This window comes from Labrus bergylta, chromosome 20 (genome assembly GCF_963930695.1).
Source record: "Labrus bergylta chromosome 20, fLabBer1.1, whole genome shotgun sequence".
Lineage (NCBI taxonomy): Eukaryota > Metazoa > Chordata > Actinopteri > Labriformes > Labridae > Labrus > Labrus bergylta.
The window spans coordinates 1922869-1946890 of NC_089214.1; the positions used below are offsets into that span (position 1 = coordinate 1922869).

General features: G+C 45.1%; 2 protein-coding genes across 2 annotated transcripts; one reads left to right on the forward strand and one right to left on the reverse strand.

The window, feature by feature from the left end:
- Positions 1-425: 425 nt before the first annotated feature.
- Positions 426-3478, reverse strand: chst2b (carbohydrate (N-acetylglucosamine-6-O) sulfotransferase 2b). The gene has a single exon (XM_020651750.3). The coding sequence runs from the start codon at positions 2673-2675 to the stop codon at positions 1278-1280; it is 1398 nt and encodes a 465-aa protein (XP_020507406.1). The 5' UTR covers positions 2676-3478; the 3' UTR covers positions 426-1277.
- A 3092-nt stretch (positions 3479-6570) lies between these two features.
- trpc1 (transient receptor potential cation channel, subfamily C, member 1) lies at positions 6571-24020 on the forward strand. Its single transcript, XM_020651763.3, has 13 exons — positions 6571-7235; positions 8002-8156; positions 8258-8359; positions 9097-9299; positions 10540-10671; positions 10851-11046; positions 12821-13157; positions 15022-15161; positions 16087-16236; positions 20810-20994; positions 22071-22272; positions 22651-22845; positions 23514-24020. Exons 1-13 carry the CDS (start codon positions 7070-7072, stop codon positions 23739-23741), a joined length of 2391 nt encoding a protein of 796 aa, XP_020507419.2. The 5' UTR covers positions 6571-7069; the 3' UTR covers positions 23742-24020.
- Positions 24021-24022: the final 2 nt, after the last annotated feature.

The following is a 24022-nucleotide window of genomic DNA, read 5'->3' on the forward strand; positions in this document are numbered from 1 at the left end:
TTCTCTCTCTCTTCTGGTTTTTACAAAAAGCTGTACTGCTGCTGCATCCTGATTGGCTGTTTAAATCTTAACTCACACCTCTCCAGCCTAGTCTTCTTCAAAAGGTATCCCAGCATGCTTTTGTGCAGCGTTTGCTCGACAAGATGAATCCATAATTCGTCTCCTTATTATTGCAGCATGTTTTCATCTCCCCCGAGTGTTTTTTTCAGATTTAGATTATCTGTACAAATATTATATATCAGTGCATAACAGGAAACGCTGAGCCACAGGACTCGTCAGGCTGACTCCACATGTTGAATTCCCTGAATAACTCTGAATGTGTTATTTGGACTCTTAGGGGATCCTGGATCCACACAGCAGACTAGTGTTTCTATATTCTATCACATGTAGAGTCGTGCAGGTTCATGAACACAGATGCACAAGCGTTCTTGTTAACTGTGAACTTTACTCAATGCAATATTCCCAGATCATGTGTTTTTCTATAAGAGCAAGCAATTGTAAACATTTTTGAAATGGTAGAACAGACGGCGCACAGCGACACTGAGAGGAGACGTTCCAGCTGTGGAGCCATGACGCTGTGTCCACAGTGCGTCTGGTGACAAAAAAAACTAAACATCCGTTTGTTTGTTTTTTAAAACTTCTGAATTCTAGAAGAAAAAAAATCACTACACTGCTGTTTGAGATGTCGCCTATACTCGTCACACCTCTACTTTATGGCACATCATCAAATGATTGTCTCTGACTTCAACCAGATTGTACAAAGAACATCAGCAATGAGCTTATTTTTAAATCAGATCTTTCTTTCTTCTTCTTTTTGTTTTTTTTACTTTTTCTTTCATTCACTATTTTCACTTGTACAGACAGTATGGAGACTGCAGAGAGAAGAAAAAAAAAACAGATTCTTTGTAAGGTCTTGAACATTCAAAAATAACCCCAAAACATCCACTTTGTAGTGTCATCATCATAACAAGTTACATGAATTATACAGTTGTTCTTTCTTTTTTTTCACGGTTGCAGCTTCACTTTTTTGAGTCGTTTATCTGTCGGCCTTTTGCATTGTCAAAACATCCAATAATCCATATAAAAAAGGAGCGCTGCCTTCAAACACCACTGCAAATTCAACGAGGGGGGGGGGCAAACATGATACATTCCAAAAGTGGCAAGCCGAGCTCTTTGAACACTGATTCAAAGTAAAGCTTTTAATTCCACAATAAGAGGAAACGGCACTCGATGCAAAAAAAAAAAGAAAGATTAAATTAAAGGGTCTTTGGTGGCGTTTACAGTTTGGAGCGAGTCAGAAGTGATTTGCCCAAGTCCTTGGCCTCCCCGGCTGTTCTGACCCTCTCGTAGCCCAGCACGGACATGGCGTGGTGGCAGTAGTCCTCCACCTGTTTGATCTGCTGGATGCTGAGCACCGTCCTCCACGCGCTCGCCGCCTGCGTGGCGTTCCTGGAGGAGACGATGAACGGCTTGGAGGAGGAGCTCGAGCCGCTGGTCATGTTCAGCGCAAACGTCTCGATGTCGTGGTTGGCGGTGAGGTTGGTGAAGCGGTAGATGCTCCGCAGGATCTTCGCCGGGTTCTCCACCAGGTCCTCGTAGCGCACCGCCATGTACTTCCCCTTCAGCCAGGCCGGCGGGTTTAAGGCAGTCCTCAGAGTCCTGGAGGTGCGGTCGCAGATCACCTCCATGGCCCCGATAGAGTGGTAGTCCGAGCCGTCCTTCTTGTTGGCTTTGTGACCCGGATCCACAAAAGGGATCCGGCGCAGTTTCGGGTCCCTGCTGCGGACCACCTGTAAGTTCTCCCGTATCAAACCGTGCCTGGATTTGATTCTGGAGTTGGCCACCGCCCGAGGGTCTCTGACCAGGTGTATCACCTTCAAATCCAAAGATGGATCCTCCATGAGGGGGGCCAGCACGTTAACGTCCAAAATGCGGACCCCCTTTATGACTATGGTGTTGTACTTCAGGCACTCCTCCTCCAACAGTCTAAGGCTTTGAGGGGGGCATTTCTTACACACCTTATCGTCCACCATCCCCACCACCTCCTTCCTGTAGGCGGAGCACAGGGGGAAGGAGCACACCACCTTGTTGAGGGTGGCCCCGAACAGTCCCAGCGAGGTGAAGTTCTTCCCCCCGGGGCTGTTGTAAAGCTGGAACACGGACAGGTCGCAGCGGTACAACGAGCTGAGCATGTCCCTCGCCGCCCCCTGCAGAGACACGGCGTCGCCCGGGTACAGCTTCTGCCAGATGTGCCACATCGGCTCGTACAGGAAGAACACCTCGGGATTCTGGTTGAAAAGCTCCCCGAAGAACGACGACCCCGACCTCCACGTGGTCAGCACGTAGACCAGCTGCCTCTTCTTCGCCATGGACGGCCTGTACAGGAAGCGGATGTCCGATCTGCTCTGGTACGTGGTGCTCCTCATCTGGTGGTTGCACTGCTGTGGCTCTTTGGTCCATTTGTAATTAGCCAGGTTGAGCATGGTGAGCACGAGAAGCAGGAAATAGGCCATAAATAAGACGATCCTCTTCCTGCGGAGGACTTTCATCACGATGCCCGGCTGAGCTATTATCTTGGTGTGGTTCCTGTAGGTTTTGAGCTTCCTCCCAAAGCCAGCATCCTTCTCCCAGGGCGCTGTCAACTTCAGTGGTTGATGATATTGTTTGCCTCTCATCTGTACCCGAGGAAAAGTGGCTGGTCACCACTGGACGGAGGTTCCTTACATTGACTGAGCAGCAGCAGAACGCTCTGTGGTGATGTGTACAGCCTGACACTGGGGATTGATGCCCCAGTAGAATCTTTATTATTAGGTAATATATTCACCACCAATTGGAAATCCACAACACGATATCCCGTTTTCGCTGCACTGCGCAATGGTCTTCATGAGGGGGAACGACGGAAGATGCAAGGGGGGGGTCTTTTAATGTTGGCCACATCCGTGATGATTCCGTGTGTTCAAAACAAAGCGGCAGAAGAAGAAGAAGAAGAAGAAGCCTTCATCATTGTTGCAGCCGCCCTGTTTGTCCATGTTCAAGCGGAGGCATCCCTGCGCAGTTATCATCCAGTGCATCCTTTTGCAAAAACGCAAGCCCCGCTGCTCAGACTGTGCTCAGGCACCGCAGACAATACACCTCGTCACGACTGGAGGGCTGCCGGAGCTGCAGCAGCTCACATGAATCCCGTTTCTAACCATGACGGAGCATTTAAAACAACCCCCCCCCCCCGGTATCCACAGTTACGCGCGTTTCGGTGAGAGATTTCCCTCCTCTCTCGGTTCTTCCTTGCCTGCCCTCCCTTTTGCTCCTCGTCCAACTAATACAAACTGGACCGATTCAATCACAATACAAGGGAGAGAAGGCCCGCCCACCCAGGCACTGCATTGGTCCGCGTTGTGGTCGTCGCGCGTCAGATAGCGACGCCATTGGACGCGCTGCGGCTCCGTCTCGCTGCCGAGGCTCGACTCCCTCGGCTCCCACGGATCATCACAGCAATGGAAGACTGTGAGAAATGATGCTGTTGTTATGTTAAAGAGAGGTCTGCATCCTCTGTACTATGGCTCCACCCTTCTCTTTTTAACACTCACAGCTGCGTGTGGTGCACATTCAGGAGTTTTACTGGGATGGAGATGGTCCACATTTTTGAAAATTGTATCAAAGTAAAGCCAGTGTTATTATTGCTGTATTCACTTAATCATAAATTACTACAAAGAGGGATCAAGCGTGCTAATTAAAAGTATTTGTTTTACCCTCCACAGCCTCAAAATGATCTATAACAGAGTTTAAAAAACATGAAAAATCACTTTTAGCCTACTGTTCACACATTCCAGAAAACGTACCTGTAAGGAGGCATTGTTTGAGATCAAATATTTAAGAAATTACTTAAATTATACATAACAAGAAGAAGAAGGGAATGCTGCTGCGTTTCCTCATTGCATCTATTGGCAGCCGGTCAGCACCGATGACTGGCACTGTGCTCGGGCTGAATCAGCTGAATCTGACATCTGACAGCTGCCCCCCCTGCAAATGACAAGTCCTGGGACGCTGTACAGCCATGTGTTCAAACACAGGAAACCACATGCTCTGCAGATTGAAAATCATCTCTCCTAAGAGGCTTGTCAGTTTGGGATTACAGCCGTGCACAACTGAAGGGCACAGAGTGAGCGGGGGGGGGCGGGACCTTTGACCTCTGATAGGAAATCTGTAAGTTCCCTGTAACATAATGTGTTTTATGTATTTTAAACATTATATTCCACCAATATGTATCTCCTTTTACAGCCACACTGCTTTGTTTTTTTTTTCTCATGGGGGACATCTGCTGCAGATCCAGTAAAGCTCAGCGTGCTCTGAGTGCTTTACTGGATCTGGCTCTGAGTGCTTTACTGGATCTGAACATATGAATGTTTATGGTCTGGATTGTTATCAGACTGTACGAGGGATAATTACTCTCTATGGTCTGGAGGTCTCTTTTTCTCTGATCTTTTTAACCCACAGGTTCTCTTTTTGTAGTATATAGGCCTACTCATCCAGTGCAGATGTTTACAGTGTAAAGCCTTTGTGTAGGCTGCCCCCTGCTGGTGCAATATGTTTACAGCCAGGAGGACAAAGAAACGGACTTCCTTCTCTTTACAAACCAAAACATTAAAAAACCTTATAGCACATTCATTTTTATTAAACAGGTGTTTAGGAGAGCATCTCTTGCACTCAAACATTTACTGGTAATGTTTCAGCTCCAGACCTTCATCAGACAAACATTTCTCTTTATAGACCCCCAAAATCTTGACGTTAAAAAAAGGAGATTCATTTTTCACATCACCAACATATTAACGTATACTATGTCTCAGTTGTATATCTCATCAACACTCAGGCCCAGGCCGGCCCACAGATATGTCTTGACCCCTGAAAAGCCAAATGAACGGGCCCTCCACACTCCACAGAGGTCACAAGCCATTTGATTTGACAATCGCTGACACACTTACCTACTGCAAACTGTTTTCTCCTTTTTTCCAATCCTCAAAGTTTTGCATGAGAACACGTGTGTACATTTTATATTTTTATCAACATCTTTTTGTCTCTACAACCGTCACTGCAGTGTGGAGATGTTTTAGTTTAATGTAAAATACTGTTAACTGTTTAATGACCATGTTTGGAAAAGCTCTGCTGCCTCTACTATCAATGACAGAGACACACACACACACACACACACACACACACACACACACACACACCTGGTGAGCACAATCAATATAATGACGTTACTCGCCCACTTCCACCTGGCCTTTTATACAGCCGGGTCATGAAGTGGAAGAAGCCTTATCTCTTTAATAAACTGGCTGATGTAAAGATCCACCCCTCCATATAACATGTGTATTCCCTGTTTGATGTCATAGCCTTTTGTAATGCTGTTAAATGTAATATGTTGTGCTGTCATGTTATCAGTTGACCTCCACTGGAACTGATCTTAATCTGTGAAAATAAATATCTCATTTGGGGATGCACGATGCATCGGTTTAACATCGGTATCGGTCCTGTTTACAGACATCAGCACATCGGGAAATAATGTGTGATGAGCCGATGTCAGCATCCGATGTTTGTAATTTGTAATTTGTAATTTATTTCAAGGATAGCCCCTCGAGCTGCATCATCTCATTTTCGAGGGGGTCCTTACAAAACATAAATATAATCATCAGTAATAAAAAATCAAAATGAAAGGTAAATCCAAAACATAATACCAAAACATTTAAACACAGAGACACCCACACCACACCACACACACACACACACACACACACACACTCACTCACACACACACACACACACACACACACACACACACACACACACACACACACACACACACACACACACACACACACACACACACACACACACACTCACTCACACTTAATGCGCTCCCAAGCCCAGCCATCCAGCAACCAGTCTGTTGTGTCGTATCAAATTAATGCTGACATGTATTACACCTGAGAGGTTTTTTATTGAACAGATGAAGTCAACTGTTGGACAAACAAATCTTTTTTTCATGGTCAAAAATTAGTGAAAATGTCGACATTGTGGGAGAAAAATGATCAGAGTCGGTTATCGGCTGAATTGTTATCCGTATCGGCCTTGATGCATCCCTGCTGTCCCTAAAGCAAATCTATCTCTTATCAGTTCCTCTGTGGCATTATGCACTTACATTTCTACTCCTCTGCTTTACATTTCTCTTCATCATGACTCATATGGATTTGAGTCAGGGTGACAGGAGGACATGCTGTGTCGGCTTTATCTCCCATATGTGTTCTCTCAAAGTCTGCCACACTGACTACAGGGGACCTTTATGTCTCCCTCTCTTCCCAGGGTCCACATGCAGAAGATTTCAACCAAAAAAAACATCAATTGCATTGCAGTGATCACACTACAGCAGCAGGACTCACAAAGGCACATAGACTGCAAAAAAGTAGCCTTTAAATAACCCGGATGAAGCTCGCAGCTCTAAATGTTTACAAAGAATTGTTATGCGTAAAAAAGAAGGTATCTCTGCATGTGAATACACAGTGTGATGGTCTGTGCAGTGGGAGTGGGGGGGGGGGGGAGAGAAACTGCACTGAAAGCCTTGTTACGTAATCATGAGCATGCACGGCGGTTCTGCGCCTGCGAAGTGCACGAGCAGGTGGAGGAGGAGACATGCGCAGTAGACGCCTCGTCAGCAGCATCAGGACCAGAAAAAAGATCCTCAGGAGCCCCGCGATGCGAGAAGATGGTTGCATGTAAACAGGAACATGACATTTCATCTCCACATGCAGGAGTGAAGCGGAGTGTTCGTGTAGTGTAGTGCGTGGAAAAAACACGGAAGGAGGAGGAGGACGCAGATGCGCGTAAAAACCCGAGGCTGTGGAGATGCGACGTCAATAACAACACTGGATGAAATTAGTCCCATGACGACGCGTTAAGCCTCTTGCTAAGCTGCGAGACGAAACAAAACTACAAAAGGGAGACAAAAAAAAAAGGACTTCGCCAATGTCACCTTACATGACGGGCTTTCTGTGTGTCATGGTCGCCGGTTCCTAGTGGGATGCACATCAGTGTTTGGCCGTACTCGCTCTCCGTCGTAATGGCAGCTCTGTACCAGGGCACCGACGCCTCCTCTCCGGATAAATTTCTGGCCTTGAAAGACGTGAGGGAGGTGAAGGAGGAAACGACGCTGGACGAGAAGCTCTTCCTGCTGGCATGCGAGAAAGGTAAAGCTCTCTGCTTGGTCTTAAAAGTTGTTCCAAATGCTGCTTGTTGTTGTTGTTTTTTGGTCCTCTTGATGCGCAGTCATTTTTGTTTTGGAGTCATGGGACTCCTGCAGGCTTTGAAAATGATCCGTGAAGATACAACTGAAGATGTTATCAAACAGAACTGTATGAACAAAGCACCAACAGCTTGACAGAGTCCCTGCAGGCTCGTTGCAGCAGTGCACAGTCTTCCACTTCTTTCCCCCCCTCCCTGTGAATACCTCTCTCTGCTGCCTACATGTTGGCTGCTGTAGAAACTTGCCTTCAGGGAGTTTAGATATATTAAAAATGATTTGTCTGCTTTCATTGGAAGTTTCTCTAAGTGGTCTGCAGCTTCTAACATGTGAAGCAAAGTGAATTGAAATGATGCAAGATGCAGAAAGTGTGGAAGCATGATGATGCAAAGGGGGGCATCTCATAGGGGAGGGAGTGATTTCATTGATAAGTTGTGAACAGTGCACAGGCCTGCAGCTGCCACTGTGACCATATAAAGTCTCTCTAAACATGCCTTGGCAACAGAAAACTGTCCTTTGAGGGAGATGTTATTGTTACCGGGGTCAAGAGGAGTGCTGGAGCCGAGCCTGTTCTGCCAGAGTTTGCATCCTGTCTGAAGTTTTGTGTGTCCGTTTGGCACCATTCACAGATAATTCTCTTTATAATATCTCTTTAGTCTTTGCGAGACATTCCTGAAGTGCTGCTTTGTGTGTTTTCTGACGGGATTCATCAGGTGACTACTACATGGTGAAGAAGCTGCTCGAGGAGAACCGACACGGCGAGCTCAACATTAACTGCGTGGACGTGTTGGGCCGAGACGCCGTCACAATCACCATCGAGAACGAGAATCTGGACATCCTGCAGCTGCTCCTGGAACATGGCTGCCAGGTAGTAAACACACACACAGGGACAAAACAATGAATTGCAAAATGATTGTTTTAATGCTGCTGCGTTGTTTGGTTCTGGTTTTTTAAATGTCGTTTCTTTAGGCTACAGATGCCTTGTTGGTCGCCATAGACTCTGAGGTGGTTGGAGCCGTGGACATTCTTCTAAACCACAGGCCGAGGCGCTCTTCCAAGCCCTCCATCGCTGTAAGTCTCGTCTTACTACTGTGCTTATATCCTGTATCTAGAAATGCTGTGTAGATGTAACAGACAGATATGTCACAGATCGAGAAAAACTAAGAGGAAGGACCCAGATGTAGATCATATTTATTTAAACAAAAAGGCCAAAAGGCAAACACACAAGTTACTAAAAGAGAAAACTAGCCACGAGGAAAACAGACATCTACTGACACTGATAACTGACACAGAAGGGAAGAAACACAGAGACTAAACAGACACAGGTGAAGACAATGAGGGCGATCACACCGGAGGGAAACACACAGAGGCAGGAATAAAGACAGAACAAGAAACACTGGAGACTAGAACTACAACATAAATCAAGAAACATTGGGTACATACACAAAGTGTCCTCCAACTTGCCTCCTCTACTTGCGTCTTAGCCCCTCCCACCAGAGATGCATGGAGAGATGCGAAGGAAACGAAGCAGAGGAGAGAGGAAATGAGGAGATATGTTTTAAGAGAACTGAGATGCAGGGACTAAGATACACAGAGAACTCAAGAATGTAACATAACCACTAGAACTAAGAAACACAAGGATAAGAAACTACAAAATAAAACAGGAAACACTAAACTATGAAACATTAAGACAACAACAAACAAAGGTAAACAAACAACACTAGGATGGACAGGAGAAATGAAAACATGGAAACCTAAATGCTGAAATTCAAAACTAAATAAGACCAAATCATTTTCTTTCTGCTAAGAAACTGATGCAGCGCATCCAGAACCCGGAGTACTCCACCACCATGGACGTGGCTCCGGTGATCCTGGCGGCCCACAGGAACAACTACGAGATCCTGACCATGCTGCTCAAACAGGACATCTCGCTTCCCCGGCCGCACGCCGTCGGCTGCGAGTGCACGCTCTGCAATGCCAAGAACAAGAAGGATAGCCTCCGACACTCCAGGTGATGAAGAACACGGTGTAGTGTAAACATGGCTGGCTTTTTCCTGAGACGGCTCCCGTTGATTTATTGAGAGTTTTGCATCACTCTGGTTCTTCCGGAGGATGTCTGTGTGTTTGTTAAAGTGATGGTTGTTTTTGTCCTTCCTGTGGTATGTAGGAGCTGTGAATCAGCTGCTCTGTCAAGTGAAGTGTTGCTCAGAGGTTCTTGTGAAACATGGCGGCTCCTTGTTTTGATGATAACATCAGCTCAGGATTGTCAGCTTAAGTATCTGTAAAGAAATGATTTAGAATGCAGTGACCTCGAGTGAATGCTTTTATACACTCTTTTCAGCACAATACTCCCCCTGACCAACGCTGAGAGGAAAGAGATCGTTATATTCATTTATCTTATGAGCGGTTTCTTTTCAGATTTTATTCTGTCGTCTTTTCATGTTTTAATTGAACTTCCAAACTCCATGTGATCTGCAGAGTCCCTCTGCACCTTTAAGAAAAAGCTAAAGAGCCAGCTCTTTCATGAATACCTACTAACTTAATGATGATGGTCTCCATATTATTGATGATGATGATGGTAATGACGATGGTTTTTGTTTGATAACGATGACTTATAAGATGGTTTCTATACTGATTAGAGCTCTCAAGAACTGCCCTCAATGTTGTGCTTTGCCTCTGGTCACTTCCTGTCAGCACCTGTGTGTCCAATCAGACTCAAAGCTGATCGTTTGCTCTTACTCACATTGTTCCCTTTTTTCTAGATCCTTGCTTGTGTTGTTCTTACTCTCTGATGTACGTCGCTTTGGATAAAAGAGTCTGCTAAGTGAATTGTAGAATTGTAGGATTAATTGTAGCGATAGGACAGTGGATAGAGTCAGAAATCGAGGTTAGGGGGCCAGATTCTAACGCAGGCCGCCTGTTTGGAGGACTAGAGCTTGAGCTACTGGTTCCCCAGCATGCGTTTTCTTTTGGATGAGATTTTGCTGATGTCCTCTGCTGGGCATGTTTTATTCTCTCTGCAGGTTAGAGAAGCTTCCCACACAGTGAGCTAAATGAATCAGTCTGCAGTTTGGCTGCTAAACAACACAGAGGTCAAAGCGGGTACAAAAAAAAAAAAAAACAGCTACAGCAGAGGACTGAATGTTCTAGCTTTTTTCTTTTTTTCTCATCTGTGCATCTACCATCGCTGTAATCCCAACCATCACGTCTGTACCTTCTTCTCCTCCTTGTTGTGTGTTTTTCTGGATCAGATTCCGTCTGGACATCTACCGCTGCCTGGCCAGCCCGTCTCTCATCATGCTGACCGAGGAGGACCCCATACTCAGAGCCTTCGAGCTCAGCACAGATCTCAGGGAGCTCAGCCTTGTGGAGGTAGAGTTCAGGTACGACAAGCTGTCGATTGCTGCACATCAATCCGTTATATCAGTGCATGTTTTCATCTCATTTCCTGCAGCAGAAGCTAAGACACACCGTGACACACCGTGATATTGTCTGTAACGATTTTAAGAATCACAATCTTTTTTCTCGTTTTGTTGATTCTATCTGATTCCCTTTCTTCCAGGAATGACTATGAGGAGCTGGCAAAGCAGTGTAAGATGTTTGCCAAAGACCTGCTGGCTCAGGCTCGAAACTCTCGAGAGCTAGAAGTGATTCTGAACCACACATCCAGCGAGGATCACATCAACAAGAGGGGCTTACTGGAAGAGCGCATGAACCTTAGTCGACTCAAGCTCGCCATCAAGTACAACCAAAAGGAGGTGAGATGGACTCTGCATTGTGGGTGATGCCTTTTGAAAGCCAGTCTGCAGCATGCATAGGCTTAATAAAAGTCATTTGATAAACTTCTAGAGGGCCCAGTTTGTTTTCTAATCACAGGGTTTCTTAAAAAAATATATTAAAAAAGCTATTTGTAATCAGTGTGAAATATGACGCGCTCGTCTGCCGCAGCACACCATGTGCTTGTCTTGTGAAATATGACTTATGCAGGATGAAGAAGTTCCTCCAGGCAACAGCAGTCAAAGACAAACTGAAGCTGGAAGTTTGCAGCTGAGGGGAAATTTACAGCTGGGAGGGCTCAGCGTGAAACGTTTGACTCATATATCACAGCAGAGCTAATAGCATGACGCTGTTTCCTGCTGGAGGGATAACGCTGTTAAGATTATTTTAAAGGGAGCACATCAAAGAGTTACTTCCTTAATCCTGAGTCTTTTTTTTTTTGGCTTCTGACTGGATTTTTATTGCAGTGAGAACGCTGATTTATTTACTGGTGATTCAGCTTTAAAGGAGCAGTATGTAACTCTGACCCCTAGTGTTTAAAATGGGTACTGCAGTCTAAATTCTAAACATCGTAGAGAGTTGTCTCTCCCCCCCCTCTCTAGAGTGGATGCTCACTCAGGTCACCATGTGGTGGACTCTGAAGCTTCAGTGTTTATCCAGCTCTGCATGGGTCTGTAAACCTTTCTGTGTTCTAACCTCTCTCCATTTTTCAAAAGCATCTCCAATATTGATCCTAGTTTGAGCACGTTTCTGCTCGTGGAGCTTATTAGAAACATGCAGAGGCTTTTTAGGTCGGGTACAATCACTTCTATCTGAACCACTTCTCTTGCCCGCTTCCATCGCTGCAACACCTGTTGACCTGATAACTGCTCTCATATCTGACAAACCGAGGGGCGTCCAAAACGGCCGTGTGGAGGGGTGTCTTAAAAGCGCCTACCTTCTCTGGTCCAAACAAATCCAGTCTGTATTTGGCTTTTTATGCCGCCTATATTGCAGCGATAGGAAAGTGGTTAGAGTCTGAAATTGGAAGAGAGAGATTAGAGAATAACATGCGGGTGCCACAGGTCTGATTCCTGGATATAGCCTCCGTTCATGGGGGCGTGCACACTAACCACTAGGCTACTGAAAAAAAAGAAGCTTTAGCAAATTGAACCACTAAAGCAATGTTTCTAACTAACACTGCACTCTTGGATCGACGCATTGCAGGGAGCTTTTAATGAAGTTTTTGGATCTTTTTATTTTATTTTTGCCTTCATTTTAATTTTTTGATCCAGCACCTGTGACAGTTTCTCTCTGGACTTTGTGCACCATACACTTTGTTATGTCGTTAACTACTGCTTTTAAGACATGCAGATGAACAGCTTTGTGCTCCTCTATCATGACATACATTGCAGCAACTAAAGTGCGGTGTTAGCATGTACGGCTAGTCAGTGCTACAGTGAATGAAGCAGTTTAATAAAATGTGTTTTTATGCATTTGTTTATGTCATACAAATTGTCAAACATTAGCCATTACATCCCCTGGGGTTTAGTCATTATTATAAGAGTACTTCACTGGAAACAAATTGCTTCTCTGTATCAGCTACATTTCAGTTCAGATATCAGAATCTTTATTTTGATATTGTTGGATCTTCTCTCCAAAACAATCTTGCTGTTGTTTTTTTATAAATTCACAGAGACAGTTCATTTGGCATCAGAACTCTCCTCCATCTGAACAGGTTGAATCAGCTAACCAGACTGTTCTCTCCTCTTATAGTTCGTCGCTCAGTCCAACTGTCAGCAGTTCCTCAACACCGTCTGGTTCGGAGAGACGGCCAGCTACCGCCGCAAACACACCTGTCTTAAGATGGCCACCGTGCTGAGCGTGGCCATGCTCTGGCCGCTGCTGTCCGTCTGCTACCTTCTGGTGCCGCGCTCCCGCGTCGGCCAGATCATCCACACGCCCTTCGTCAAGTTCATCATCCACAGCGCGTCCTACTTCACGTTCCTCCTGCTGCTCAACCTGTACTCGCTGGTCTACAACGAGGGCACCAAAAACACCATGGGCCCCCCACTGGAGATGATTGATTACCTGCTCATCCTGTGGATCATAGGTCAGCTTTTAACCCATTTACACTCCACGTGCATGCTGGGAATAACACCTGAGTGCTTGAGGGTTATGTGTAGAGCGTTGTCATCATGATATACGTTTAAGTGCTTGGCTGGCTGATATTTTTTATTAGGTAAACATGCATCACCTAATGAATCATGCAAACCAGAATTTAAAGAGGACATATTATCCCCCTCCTCCACCTTTTCTAACAGTCTAACAATATGCCCCCTTTAATAGAATATCTTTGCAAAGTGAAGAGATTCCTGAAACGGTCTGGCTAAAGTCCAGTAACTCCTGTATCCATAATCCTATCAGACATGACATGACAAACAGCTGTTACTATGCTAAACGACAGAAAGCCCCGGCCTGACTGGATTAAATCTGGGAGTTCTGCTTCTAATTGAGCTGCAGAGAAAGAAACCACAGCTTCTCGTTCCATCCTTGTTGCACATCAGAGCGCCGGTATCACTACACCCAGCCGGCATACACGCAAACATTTGTGAGCACAAACCACCACGAGGCTGCATAGTGACAGGCAGAAATGGACTTTTTTTTCTCTGGAGAAGGGACTCTCCTCCCTCCCCGTCTGCAAAGAATCCATTAGCATGCTTATTCAATCGCTTTAATGGTTTCTGCTTTCTCAGAGCTGAAATCCGTCTCTGGGTTACGACGTTTCATCGTTCTCTCCGGTAGACAAAAAAGCCACACGACCAAAGCCCATTGGTCAAGTCTCATCGCTTTCTCACTGGCTTGATAAATCACTCCAGTAACTGCACCTGACAGGTTGTAAAAGGATGAAGAAGCAATTGACTTCTATTATTCAACATTATGAAGGCGGTTGTGGGGCAATTGTATTCTGTACATCGCAGGAGTGAGATCAGCAGTGGAGCCATTAGATGTATAATGGGGTTTTTCTGTGGGTCGGGATCGCCCACTAGAGGGGGGGGGAGTATTCCTTAAGTACTGCACGAGGAGCAGATCAAAGATCGATTTGAGTAACTTCAGCTGTTTTTCACTCAGAGGACGCCTCGTTTGCTTTGCAAAACGTGCAGATTTAGCACGCTCAGGGTCATTGTAGCATCAAGAAAACACACTGAGTTAGTTTAATAACAAACAATCAGATATGTAATTCAAACATTATCAAGATGTGGGGTGGAGTTTTGTTGTTATTGCATGACAAAAAAAAACCCTGCAGTGAAATATAAAACAGCAGCTTTTTATTCCTTTTAGTATCTATTGTTCTCGCTTTCTCCCACGCTACCCCCTCACCACATCTCGTTTTTTCTCCTGTTCTCTCCGTCCTGCTGCTCCCCCTGAGCCAGATGCCTCACATTATGTGGAAATCAGATGCTAAGACTTGGGAGTGTACATGTGTGTGCGTGAAGAATTCTCTGTCTATTGAAAAATCCAAAAATTCCTACTTCCCCAAACCGAACGAATCAAAATGTATGAAGCGGTAGAAAACGATACCTAAAGGGATATTCATGTGCTTACGCCTGTTATTTGTTCTGTTTACTTTCTGTTGTAACCATGGAAACCAAGGACAATCTAATTCAATAACCTCTGAATGTGCAGCGTTCAGCCTACATTTTTTATCATCCTCAACGGAGAAAGCCACCCATTTTAATTTAATTCCACACTTCTTCCTAAATCTAACGAATGACAGATGTTCAGCACATCAATCTTTTAATTTTATGTGCCCCCCCCCCCCCCAGGGTCCCTCTGTGAGACTTCATGTGGCTAAACCCCGGACCAGTTTTTTTTTTTTTTCTTTAACGTCAGGGCTGCTGATAGCCAAACGCCTTCCTTGCTGTGATGTGTTTACATGTGTGTGGTGGTGACGGTGAGTTCCTGCTCCTCTGCAGGGATGGTGTGGTCGGACGTGAAGCGTCTGTGGTACGAGGGGCTGGAAGACTTCCTGGACGAGTCTCGGAACCAGCTGAGCTTTGTGATGAATTCCCTTTATCTGGCGACCTTTGCCCTCAAGATAGTTGCTAATAGCAAGGTACTCCCACATGACATGACACACTCAGGACTGAAGGACATCTGCATGTACTCTCTGGTACTGTTGCCTTGAGATGTAGAACATTTGCTCATCGCTTCACCGTGTATCCAAAGAGTCAAATAAAGAACCTTTAGTGGTGAAGCACATTAGCACCCGACGCCCACACAATCGTGTTTTCAGATTTCTGAGTGATTAGACCTCAGCTCAACCTGAAGCCAGGAGTGAGGTCACTGAACCAAAAGTGTTATTTTTCACACCTTAAGAGGCGTGAAGAGAGAAAGAAGGAGATGTCAATCAGAAGAAATCATGAGGAAGATGTCGAGACAAACCAGTAGAATAAATGAACTCACCTGAGTGTGGGTGTTTTTAAAATGCAGACGAGTCAGACTGTAACCTCTAACTCTTGGAGATGAATCACCATTAACTATTGACTTTTTGGGGTTATTGCTATCAAACAAATGTTTGACAGTCCAAGTTTTTACATTTTCAAAGTGTTTTTTATTTTTTAAATCTTGATGTGTCAAAGGACCGTAACGCTGCAGTCTAAAAAGACCATTTGGAGCGGTTATGAGCCTCGTCTAATTCAGATGTGCGGTTATGACACGCGCCGGTTTGAATCTGACCTCGGCCCCTTGGCTGCAGGTCGTCCCCCACTCTCTACTCCCAACACTTCCTGTCTCTCATCAGCTGTCCGATCTTAAAAAGGCAAAACTCGCCAAAACATGTAACTCCAAAAAAAAAAAAGATATGTTCAGTCAATCAAGAGCGAGCAAGCTAAACTATTTTAGCCTATCAGGATTTGATAGAGCAGGGAGAGATGACAGGAGCAGGATTTACAAAAAACGACTTTTTAAGTCATACGTTAGTGTCACATGTTGCTGTCTCTAAAGTGCTTTACATCTTAGTTTCTTTGCTTGTTTCTCAGTTCAAGAATGTGAAGGACACAGAGAGGAAGAACTGGGACGCCTTCCACCCCATCTTGGTGGCTGAGGGCCTGTTCGCCTTTGCCAATGTGTTGAGTTACCTGCGACTCTTCTTCATGTACACCACTAGCTCCATACTGGGGCCTCTCCAGGTAGGTAAAGCAAAGCGAGCACTGTGATATTCTGAAAGGTTTTCAACGCTAATAGAGCCAGACACGACCCCTGTGGAGGTGTGAGATCATGTAACCAGCCAGGGCTTTGTTCATAACATTGAATGAGACAAAAAAAAACAATCTTATGTAAGGATTACAAAACCGCTTCCCTTTTTTTTGTTTTTGTTTTTTTTTTTTTTTAGCATTCCCTAAAAAACCCAGCACAGACACACAGACGCCACCCACTGTCATCCTCTCCCCGTGAAGTGTGAACACACACAAGCCAGCACTAAACATCACACCAGCTGTGCTCTGCAGTAACATTACCATCAGTGTAAGCTTTGAGTATAAGCACAATGAACTGAGGCTGCTGCTGTAATAATATGCACATAAGAAATGAACGCGACCTCATGAAGCTTTGCAGCGAAGTTGCCGTATGCGTCGTAATTTCTATCATGTGTATGAATGAGAAACCTTCAGTGTGCACAACGTATATTTCTCAAGCTGACTTTAATATGGGCGGCATATTGAGGAGGATCTGACTCTGTGTGACTAGATGAAAAGTAAGACACAAAAGGAAGAAACATTTTGTATTTATTTTATTTTCTTAAAGGAGCAGTATGTAACTCTGCCCCCCTAGTGTTTAAAATGGGTACTGCAGTCTGAATTCTAAACATCATAGAGAGCTGTCTCTCCCCCTCCTCTCTAGAGTTGATGCTCACACAGGTCACCATGTTGTGGACTCTGAAGCTTCAGTGTTCATCCAGCTCTGCATGGGTCTGTAAACCTTTCTGTGTTCTAACCTCTCTCCATTTTTCAAAAGCATCTCCAATATTGATCCTAGTTTGAGCACGTTTCTGCTCGTGGAGCTTATTAGAAACATGCAGAGGCTTTTTAGGTCGGGTACAATCACTTCTATCTGAACCACTTCTCTTGACCGCTTCCATCGCTGCAACACCTGTTGACCTGATAACTGCTCTCATATCTGACAAACTGAGGGGCGTCCAAAACGGCCGTGTGGGGGGGGTCTTAAAAGCGCCTACCTTCTCTGGTCCAAACAAATCCAGAGCATTCAGGAGCAGAATCTAAAGTTAGAAGGAGGACATACTGGCTGCTGCATTGTTGTCAGAGAAGCCAGCACTTCAACATAGCATGTTTCCTTAATGTCTGATCAGATATTAAGATACCTTTATCATTTCAGCACCTAAACATCTCACTGATTGGACCTTTAAACAATAAACTGTATATAAGAAGTGGATGTAAAGTCTCTTGGAAATCAACAGTGAGGCCAATGCAGAATGGCTTTAACCTTGCATGCACTTCAGTGGCCAGCAGGGGGAGACGGTTGCAAAGAGCTCTGATTTGTAAAACCAGATGAGTAAAAGAGAAGTCCCCCCCTCAAATCCCTAAAATTCCTTTATTTTTCTCAAACATTCATGGAAATGTTTAGCCGCATAGTTTGCACAAAATTGCTCTTTGTCTCTTGCATAACAGCAAATAAACACAATTTTAGAAATCATGTTGTTGATCATTCAGCCAGCTGGAAGAGAGAGAGAGAGAGAGAGAGAGAGAGAGAGAGAGAGAGTGTGAAGCCGGCCAACGGCTGACTTTGTTTTGGCAGACTTTCCCTTTTCCCCTGTTTGTGTGACTTTATTACATAAAGGTATGCAGTGAGGTCAGTCTGCTTCCAGGGATGCCATCCTGTCATTAAGCCGAGGTGTTGTTTTGCGGTTGACTTATAAAACACTGAGGGTGCCCTGTAGATTGTTAATGAGTGCTTTTCTGCTGTAATCTCCTCTCTCTCTCTCTCTCTCTCGCTCTCTGACATCACTGTCTGGCCTGTCAGGATGGAAAAATGATTAGCATTGGAAATAGATGCTGCTGTGTGTGTTCATGGCTGCACTCACACTCACATGTCAGACACACCTCTCTTTCTAATGCACACGTGCACACACATATCCACTCGCTTGTGATGTATAAGCGTGCAGTTGGGTCACACTCAGACAGTGAGGCAGCACTGTGTGGGTTTGCGGTAATGTAAGTCCTTTTCGTCCCCTGAGGAGGCCAGCTCACGTTTCTGCCGGGTAGTGCCCCCCGCTGAGGTTGGAAAGAGTGACTGAAAGCATGAGTGTGTGTCTGCTATCACCAGTGAGCTCACTCGCGGCCCAGACTTCACCTCGCCATCAGTATCAACCTCCCACATAGAAAGCATGGAGGCTGGTGTGATGAGTGTGTAGGAGAGAAAAAAGATGTAAGTGGTGCTCCAGTTCCACTCTGCATACAAACTCGGATCATGTTCTAATTGACCCTTTGTCAAGCCCCGCCCTCCTTAGTTACTGTTGCTAGGTTAGACAAAATGTCTTGTCGCCGGGCTCCTTTGAAATAATTGGAAAATACCACAAAATTTGACCCACTTTTTATGTATATTGATTCTATACTTGTCCAATCTTGTCCTCAGTGAAAGAATAAAGACAAAGATACAGAGGGAGAGAGAGAGAGTGGGGAACGACACGTGGGAGAGAAGCCTCAGGTCAGACCTGAACTTGGGACGCCTGCCTTCGAGGACTTAAGCATCTGTTCATAGGGCACGCACACTAACCGCTAGGCCACCGGTGCCCCTATGTGATTGTCCAGTTATAAACATATTCCTCTTATTTTTGAGGTAGAATGTATAATACCGGGTGATTAAAATAAGGGTTTAGGGTAGAGATACCAGGCTCTCTTTCTTGTTAGCATAAAATGCTAAACAACATATTTTCCGACTCAGTAAACGTACAAAACAACCATGAATCCATTACGATTAGACCCCCCCTCCACTCAAGGTGAAGAGTTTCCACCCTCATGCATTCCTGCTCTGTTAGCGCTGTAACAAAGTTTAGGCTACCTGTTGGGCCGGGCGAGCAGCGAGCACTCTCAGCTCCTAAATCAGACTTGTACAACATGAATGCACCGGGGGGGGATTTAGCCATGACAAGATAATGAATCACTGTAATAGACCAACCCTTCTCCTCAAACGAGCTTTCTGGGTTTTCAGCTCAAAGTCGTCGTTCACCTTGAGGTGTAGCGAGAGCGGTTATCCCTCACACTGGAAACTGTGTGTGTTTGTGTTTTGCAGGGGCCGCCGTGTTCTGACCTTGTTAGAGCATCTTTAGGTCCCAGTAAACAGATAAGCCTCTCAGGTCTATAAATAGTTGGTTTCCAGTGGTCCGAGAAGACTTTCTCTGTCTTCACAGACTCTTTTTTTTGGCATCTTCTATGTTTGTGTGGCTTCCCCTCAGGTAGGGCTTGAGCATTACAGCTGTCAGGATATGTTGCTTTTTCCGCTGTCTCAAGAGACGCCGGCTACAGAAGCTCAGTCTGTAGGGAGTTGTAGGGTCCACACTAGGACTTGAACCAGACCAAGACCTAGTCCACATGTAGCCGGTAAGAAGGCCGTCACTTTCTGTAAGCATCAAACAGGTTAAATGAATAAGAATTAATCTCTAACACTAAAATGTGACCCCATAATCTGTCTACAGACAAATGATGAGAAAAGTCCATCCTCTCCGTCTTCTGCCTGCTCCACTTTTCAGAAAATGTGTGCTCAAACAGGCCGTTTGGCGATTTTCCCTTCATGACATCACAAAGGGCAGTAGCCCCTCCCCCAGGTGGGTGACACTCCCACAGCTAGGTGTTTGTTCTGCCCTCTGAGTCTGCCTTCTCACCGTAAACAATAGGACATGTAGTGAGAAAGCACCGAGACACTCGAGCCCTTCCAGAGAGGGGGCGTGGTCAGACGCAGCTCATTTACATATTTAAAGGTACAGACACAGAAACAGCCTGTTCTGATATGTTGCTTTTTCCACCGTCTCAAGAGACACCGGCTACAGAAGCTCAGTCTGTAGGGACTTGGTTTGGGATCTGGAGTGTCACCAGTTCAAGTCCACACCGGGTCCACACTAGGACTTGAACCAGACCAAGACCTAGTCCACATGTAGGCGGGTTTTCTTTTAAACTGAGGTTTTTCATACACACTCAAACAGCGTTTTAGGTCACTGAAAACGCACCTTCTGGAAAACTCCTTCCAGGGTGAAGATTTTTAGAAACTCTGTTTAAGGTGTTTATATGTAGACGGGGAAAACTGAGTTTTGGGATTTTAACGTCACACTGTGCACTGGTTTCTCCTCCATTCAATGTCATTGTGTGATTTAGTTTGCATGGGATTAGTGCGATAGCAAACGTAACCAAACTATGCAGCTGACATCGCCTACACATCCAAATATCAGAACTGAAAGTTGAAGCTGATTTTCATCTTAAATGTACAGTAAAAAAAGCAAAGCTGATGTTCTGTTTTTACAACGTTTACTTCTGAGTCGGTAAGAAAGCCGTCACTTTCTGTAAGCATCAGACAGACGACCTCTGTGGTGCCAGATCTGACCCCAGCAAGCCGCCCTGGTGGTTAATCAGGATTACTGGCAGGAAACAGACCGGAACATCGAGAAAAAAAAAAAAAAAAAAACACCTTCATGTCTGATGGATTAGATCAGATCAAAGCGGAACAGGATTAACAGACAACTTCTTCATGTTTCTCCAGATCTCCATGGGCCAGATGCTGCAGGAGTTTGGCAAGTTTTTGGGCCTCTTCCTGCTGGTGTTGTTCTCCTTCACCATTGGACTCACGCAGCTCTACGGAAAGGACCAGAAGGACCCGGACAAGAACCAGACCAAGGACTGCGAGGGCATTTTCTGCCAGCAGCAGAGCAACGACGCGTTCCACACGTAAGGGCCGAACTCAGTGCGTCAGATATGCACAGTGATGACATCTGCAATGACTCAAAGTTTGATCCAAAGGCCACTGGACTTAGTTAAAGATCTCCAAAAGGCTTCTTCAATTCTGAACTAACTGGTGGACGGAGCTCGAAATTTAAGTGGATCATTAGCATGCTAATCGTCTCATGAGAGTCGCTAGCTAAGTCGTTGACCTTGACTGTTTTCCAAACCGCCTACTTCATACTGCTGTCAAAGGTAGTGTGTACTGCATACTGCGTTCAACACTAGTATGTAATCTGACCTCCAGTCTGTGGTTATTTTGCAGTACACCAGGCCCGGCTAAATTGGTTTTCCATCTTGGAATGAGGAAGTAAACAACAGCCCAGCTAACGTCCAACGTCACCACAGTGTAGCATCCAAAGGCTGAAAAGTGATTCAATTAGATTTTCATGATTTAGAGAATCAACAAAGATAACTGGTGGTGTCTTTGTTTGGTTTGGTCTGATTGTGATTATTTCCTCGCTGCTCGTCATTTAGATTTCTGACCTGGCGCTTTGCATTGTGGGAAACAGTACACGAGTGAGAGATGGTCTGATGCAGACTGTAAATTTTTTCCAAATCAGTCCAACAGCCGTGTTTTGTTTTTTTTGGCATACTGGCCAAATCAGTACATACTACTAGTGTAGTAGGCAGTTTCAAAAACAGCTCTGGTTTCACCTTGAGTTGGTCGTCTGTGGATCTTTGAGATCACATGTTCCAAGGTGGGACTGCGGGTTCAGAATTCAAAACCACATTGAAGCTTGTTGATAGATGGTGTCCCAGACCACCACCCGTGATGGTTTTTCCACCTTAACGTCTTCAAGATCTTCAGCTAAGATCAGCAGTCTTTGGGATCAAGCTTTGATTGGATGATGTGGATGACTCAGAACCTACACAGACATCAGAGATGGATGTTCAGAATCCTGCTCTTACTGAAGACAGCTGTTTAAAATCATTATGACTCACCACTGTTTATGAGCTGTCATTTGAATGATTTGTCATGCTGCCTTATTCCTCACCTGCATCATGCTTCTTGTGTTTCCCAGGTTTATGGGGACCTGCTACGCCCTGTTCTGGTACATCTTCTCTCTGGCACATGTCGCCCTCTTCGTCACCCGCATCAACTACACAGAAGAGCTGCGCTCCTTTGTGGGGGCCATGATCATAGGCACTTACAACATTGTGGTTGTAATAGTGCTGACCAAGCTGCTGGTGGCCATGCTCCATAAGAGCTTCAGACAAATCGCTGTAAGTATGAACAATCTCTTTCCACAGAATGTCTTTGTTTTGTAATGGCTTCAAGGGTAGTTTGAGCCTAACTCGGGGCCGAGAGCTGCAACTGTTTTCATTTACGGTACGGATTAGATTCTCTGATTTCTCTAATTCACTCTGAAATGTTTCACAGATGTTTCTCTTTGGAGCCCTGTTGCACATTTGGCCTTTCTTGGACCAACAGTTTGATTTTGATTATGCTGAGTAAAAACAACTCCGTGACTAGAAAAACATGGACCCCCTCAAGGATTTCCACAAATTCTTGCATTTTCAGGATTCCTCTCTAAATGCAAAGCTGTGTGTGAAAGTTAATTCTCACATTCCTGCGTACTTTATGTCCTTGTCGGCTTGCAGAATCACGAGGACAAGGAGTGGAAGTTTGCTCGGGCCAAACTGTGGCTAAGCTACTTCGACGACAAGTGCACCCTGCCCCCGCCGTTTAACATCCTCCCCTCCCCAAAGACTGTGGTCTACCTGGTGACCAGCATGAGCAAGTGGATCTGTTCACACACCTCGAAGGGCAAAGTGAAAAGACAAAACAGCCTCAAGGTAAGAAAAGAGGTTAAATAAATACAAATTCATAATTTTGAGATTTAAAGGTCACATATTATGCACAATACACTTCACCACATTTCTCTAACACTAACATGTGTCCTTTGTCTACAAACCCCCCAATGATGAGAAAAGTCCATCTTTTCCGTCTTTTGCCTGCTCCACTTTTCAGAAAATATGTGTTCAAACAGGCTGTTTGGAGATGTTCCCTTCATGACATCACAAAGGGCAGTAGCCCCTCCCCCAGGTGGGTGACACTCCCACAGCTAGGTGTTTGTTCTGCCCTCTGAGTCTTGCTTCTCACCGTAAACAATAGGACATGGAGCGAGAAAGCACCGAGTACACCCAAGCCCTTCCAGAGAGGGGGCGTGGTCAGACGCAGCTCATTTACATATTTAAAGGTACAGACACAGAAACAGCCTGTTCTGAGCAGGGCTGAAATAGAGGGGTTTATAGACATGATAAAATACAGGATCAGAGTGGATTTAGAACAAGACACTTCACGCACATGTTTTGTGGCGCTCGACTTATTTACACTGGTTGTAAAAGTTTGAATAATATGTGACCTTTAATTCAATCTCTTTCCTTCATTTTGAACAGACATCTATGCTTTGTGCAACATCGTGTCCGTTTTCTGAATCCCTCCTCTGTCTCTTTCTATTCAGGAGTGGAAGAACCTGAAGCAGAAGTGTGATGAAAACTACCAGAAGATCATGTGCTGTCTTGTTCACCGCTACCTGACCTCCACGCGGCAGAAGATGCAGAGCACAGATCAGGCCACGGTGGAAAATCTCAACGACCTGCGCCAAGACCTCTCCAAGTTTCGCAACGAGATGAGGGACCTGCTGGGCTTCCGGACCTCCAAATATGCCATGTTCTACCCGAGGAGCTAAGAAAAGAAAAAAAAAGAACTAGATATTGCCTCCCATTTTCCCTCTTCTTCTAAACAAAAACCTCTGCTTCTCGTTTATCTGGGATGCAGTGAGCATGTGCAAACAATCAAACAGAGGCAGATTTTAAACCTGGAACTTCATTTAAAATATATTTATTCTCCACCAAAGCCTCCAGACTCAGGCCCCCATATGTATTATTCAGCTATTCTACCTGTTTTGTAAATAAAGAAAGCCATTGTTTTCAACAGAAAGCCAAATAAAGACTTGTGAGAAATACTACC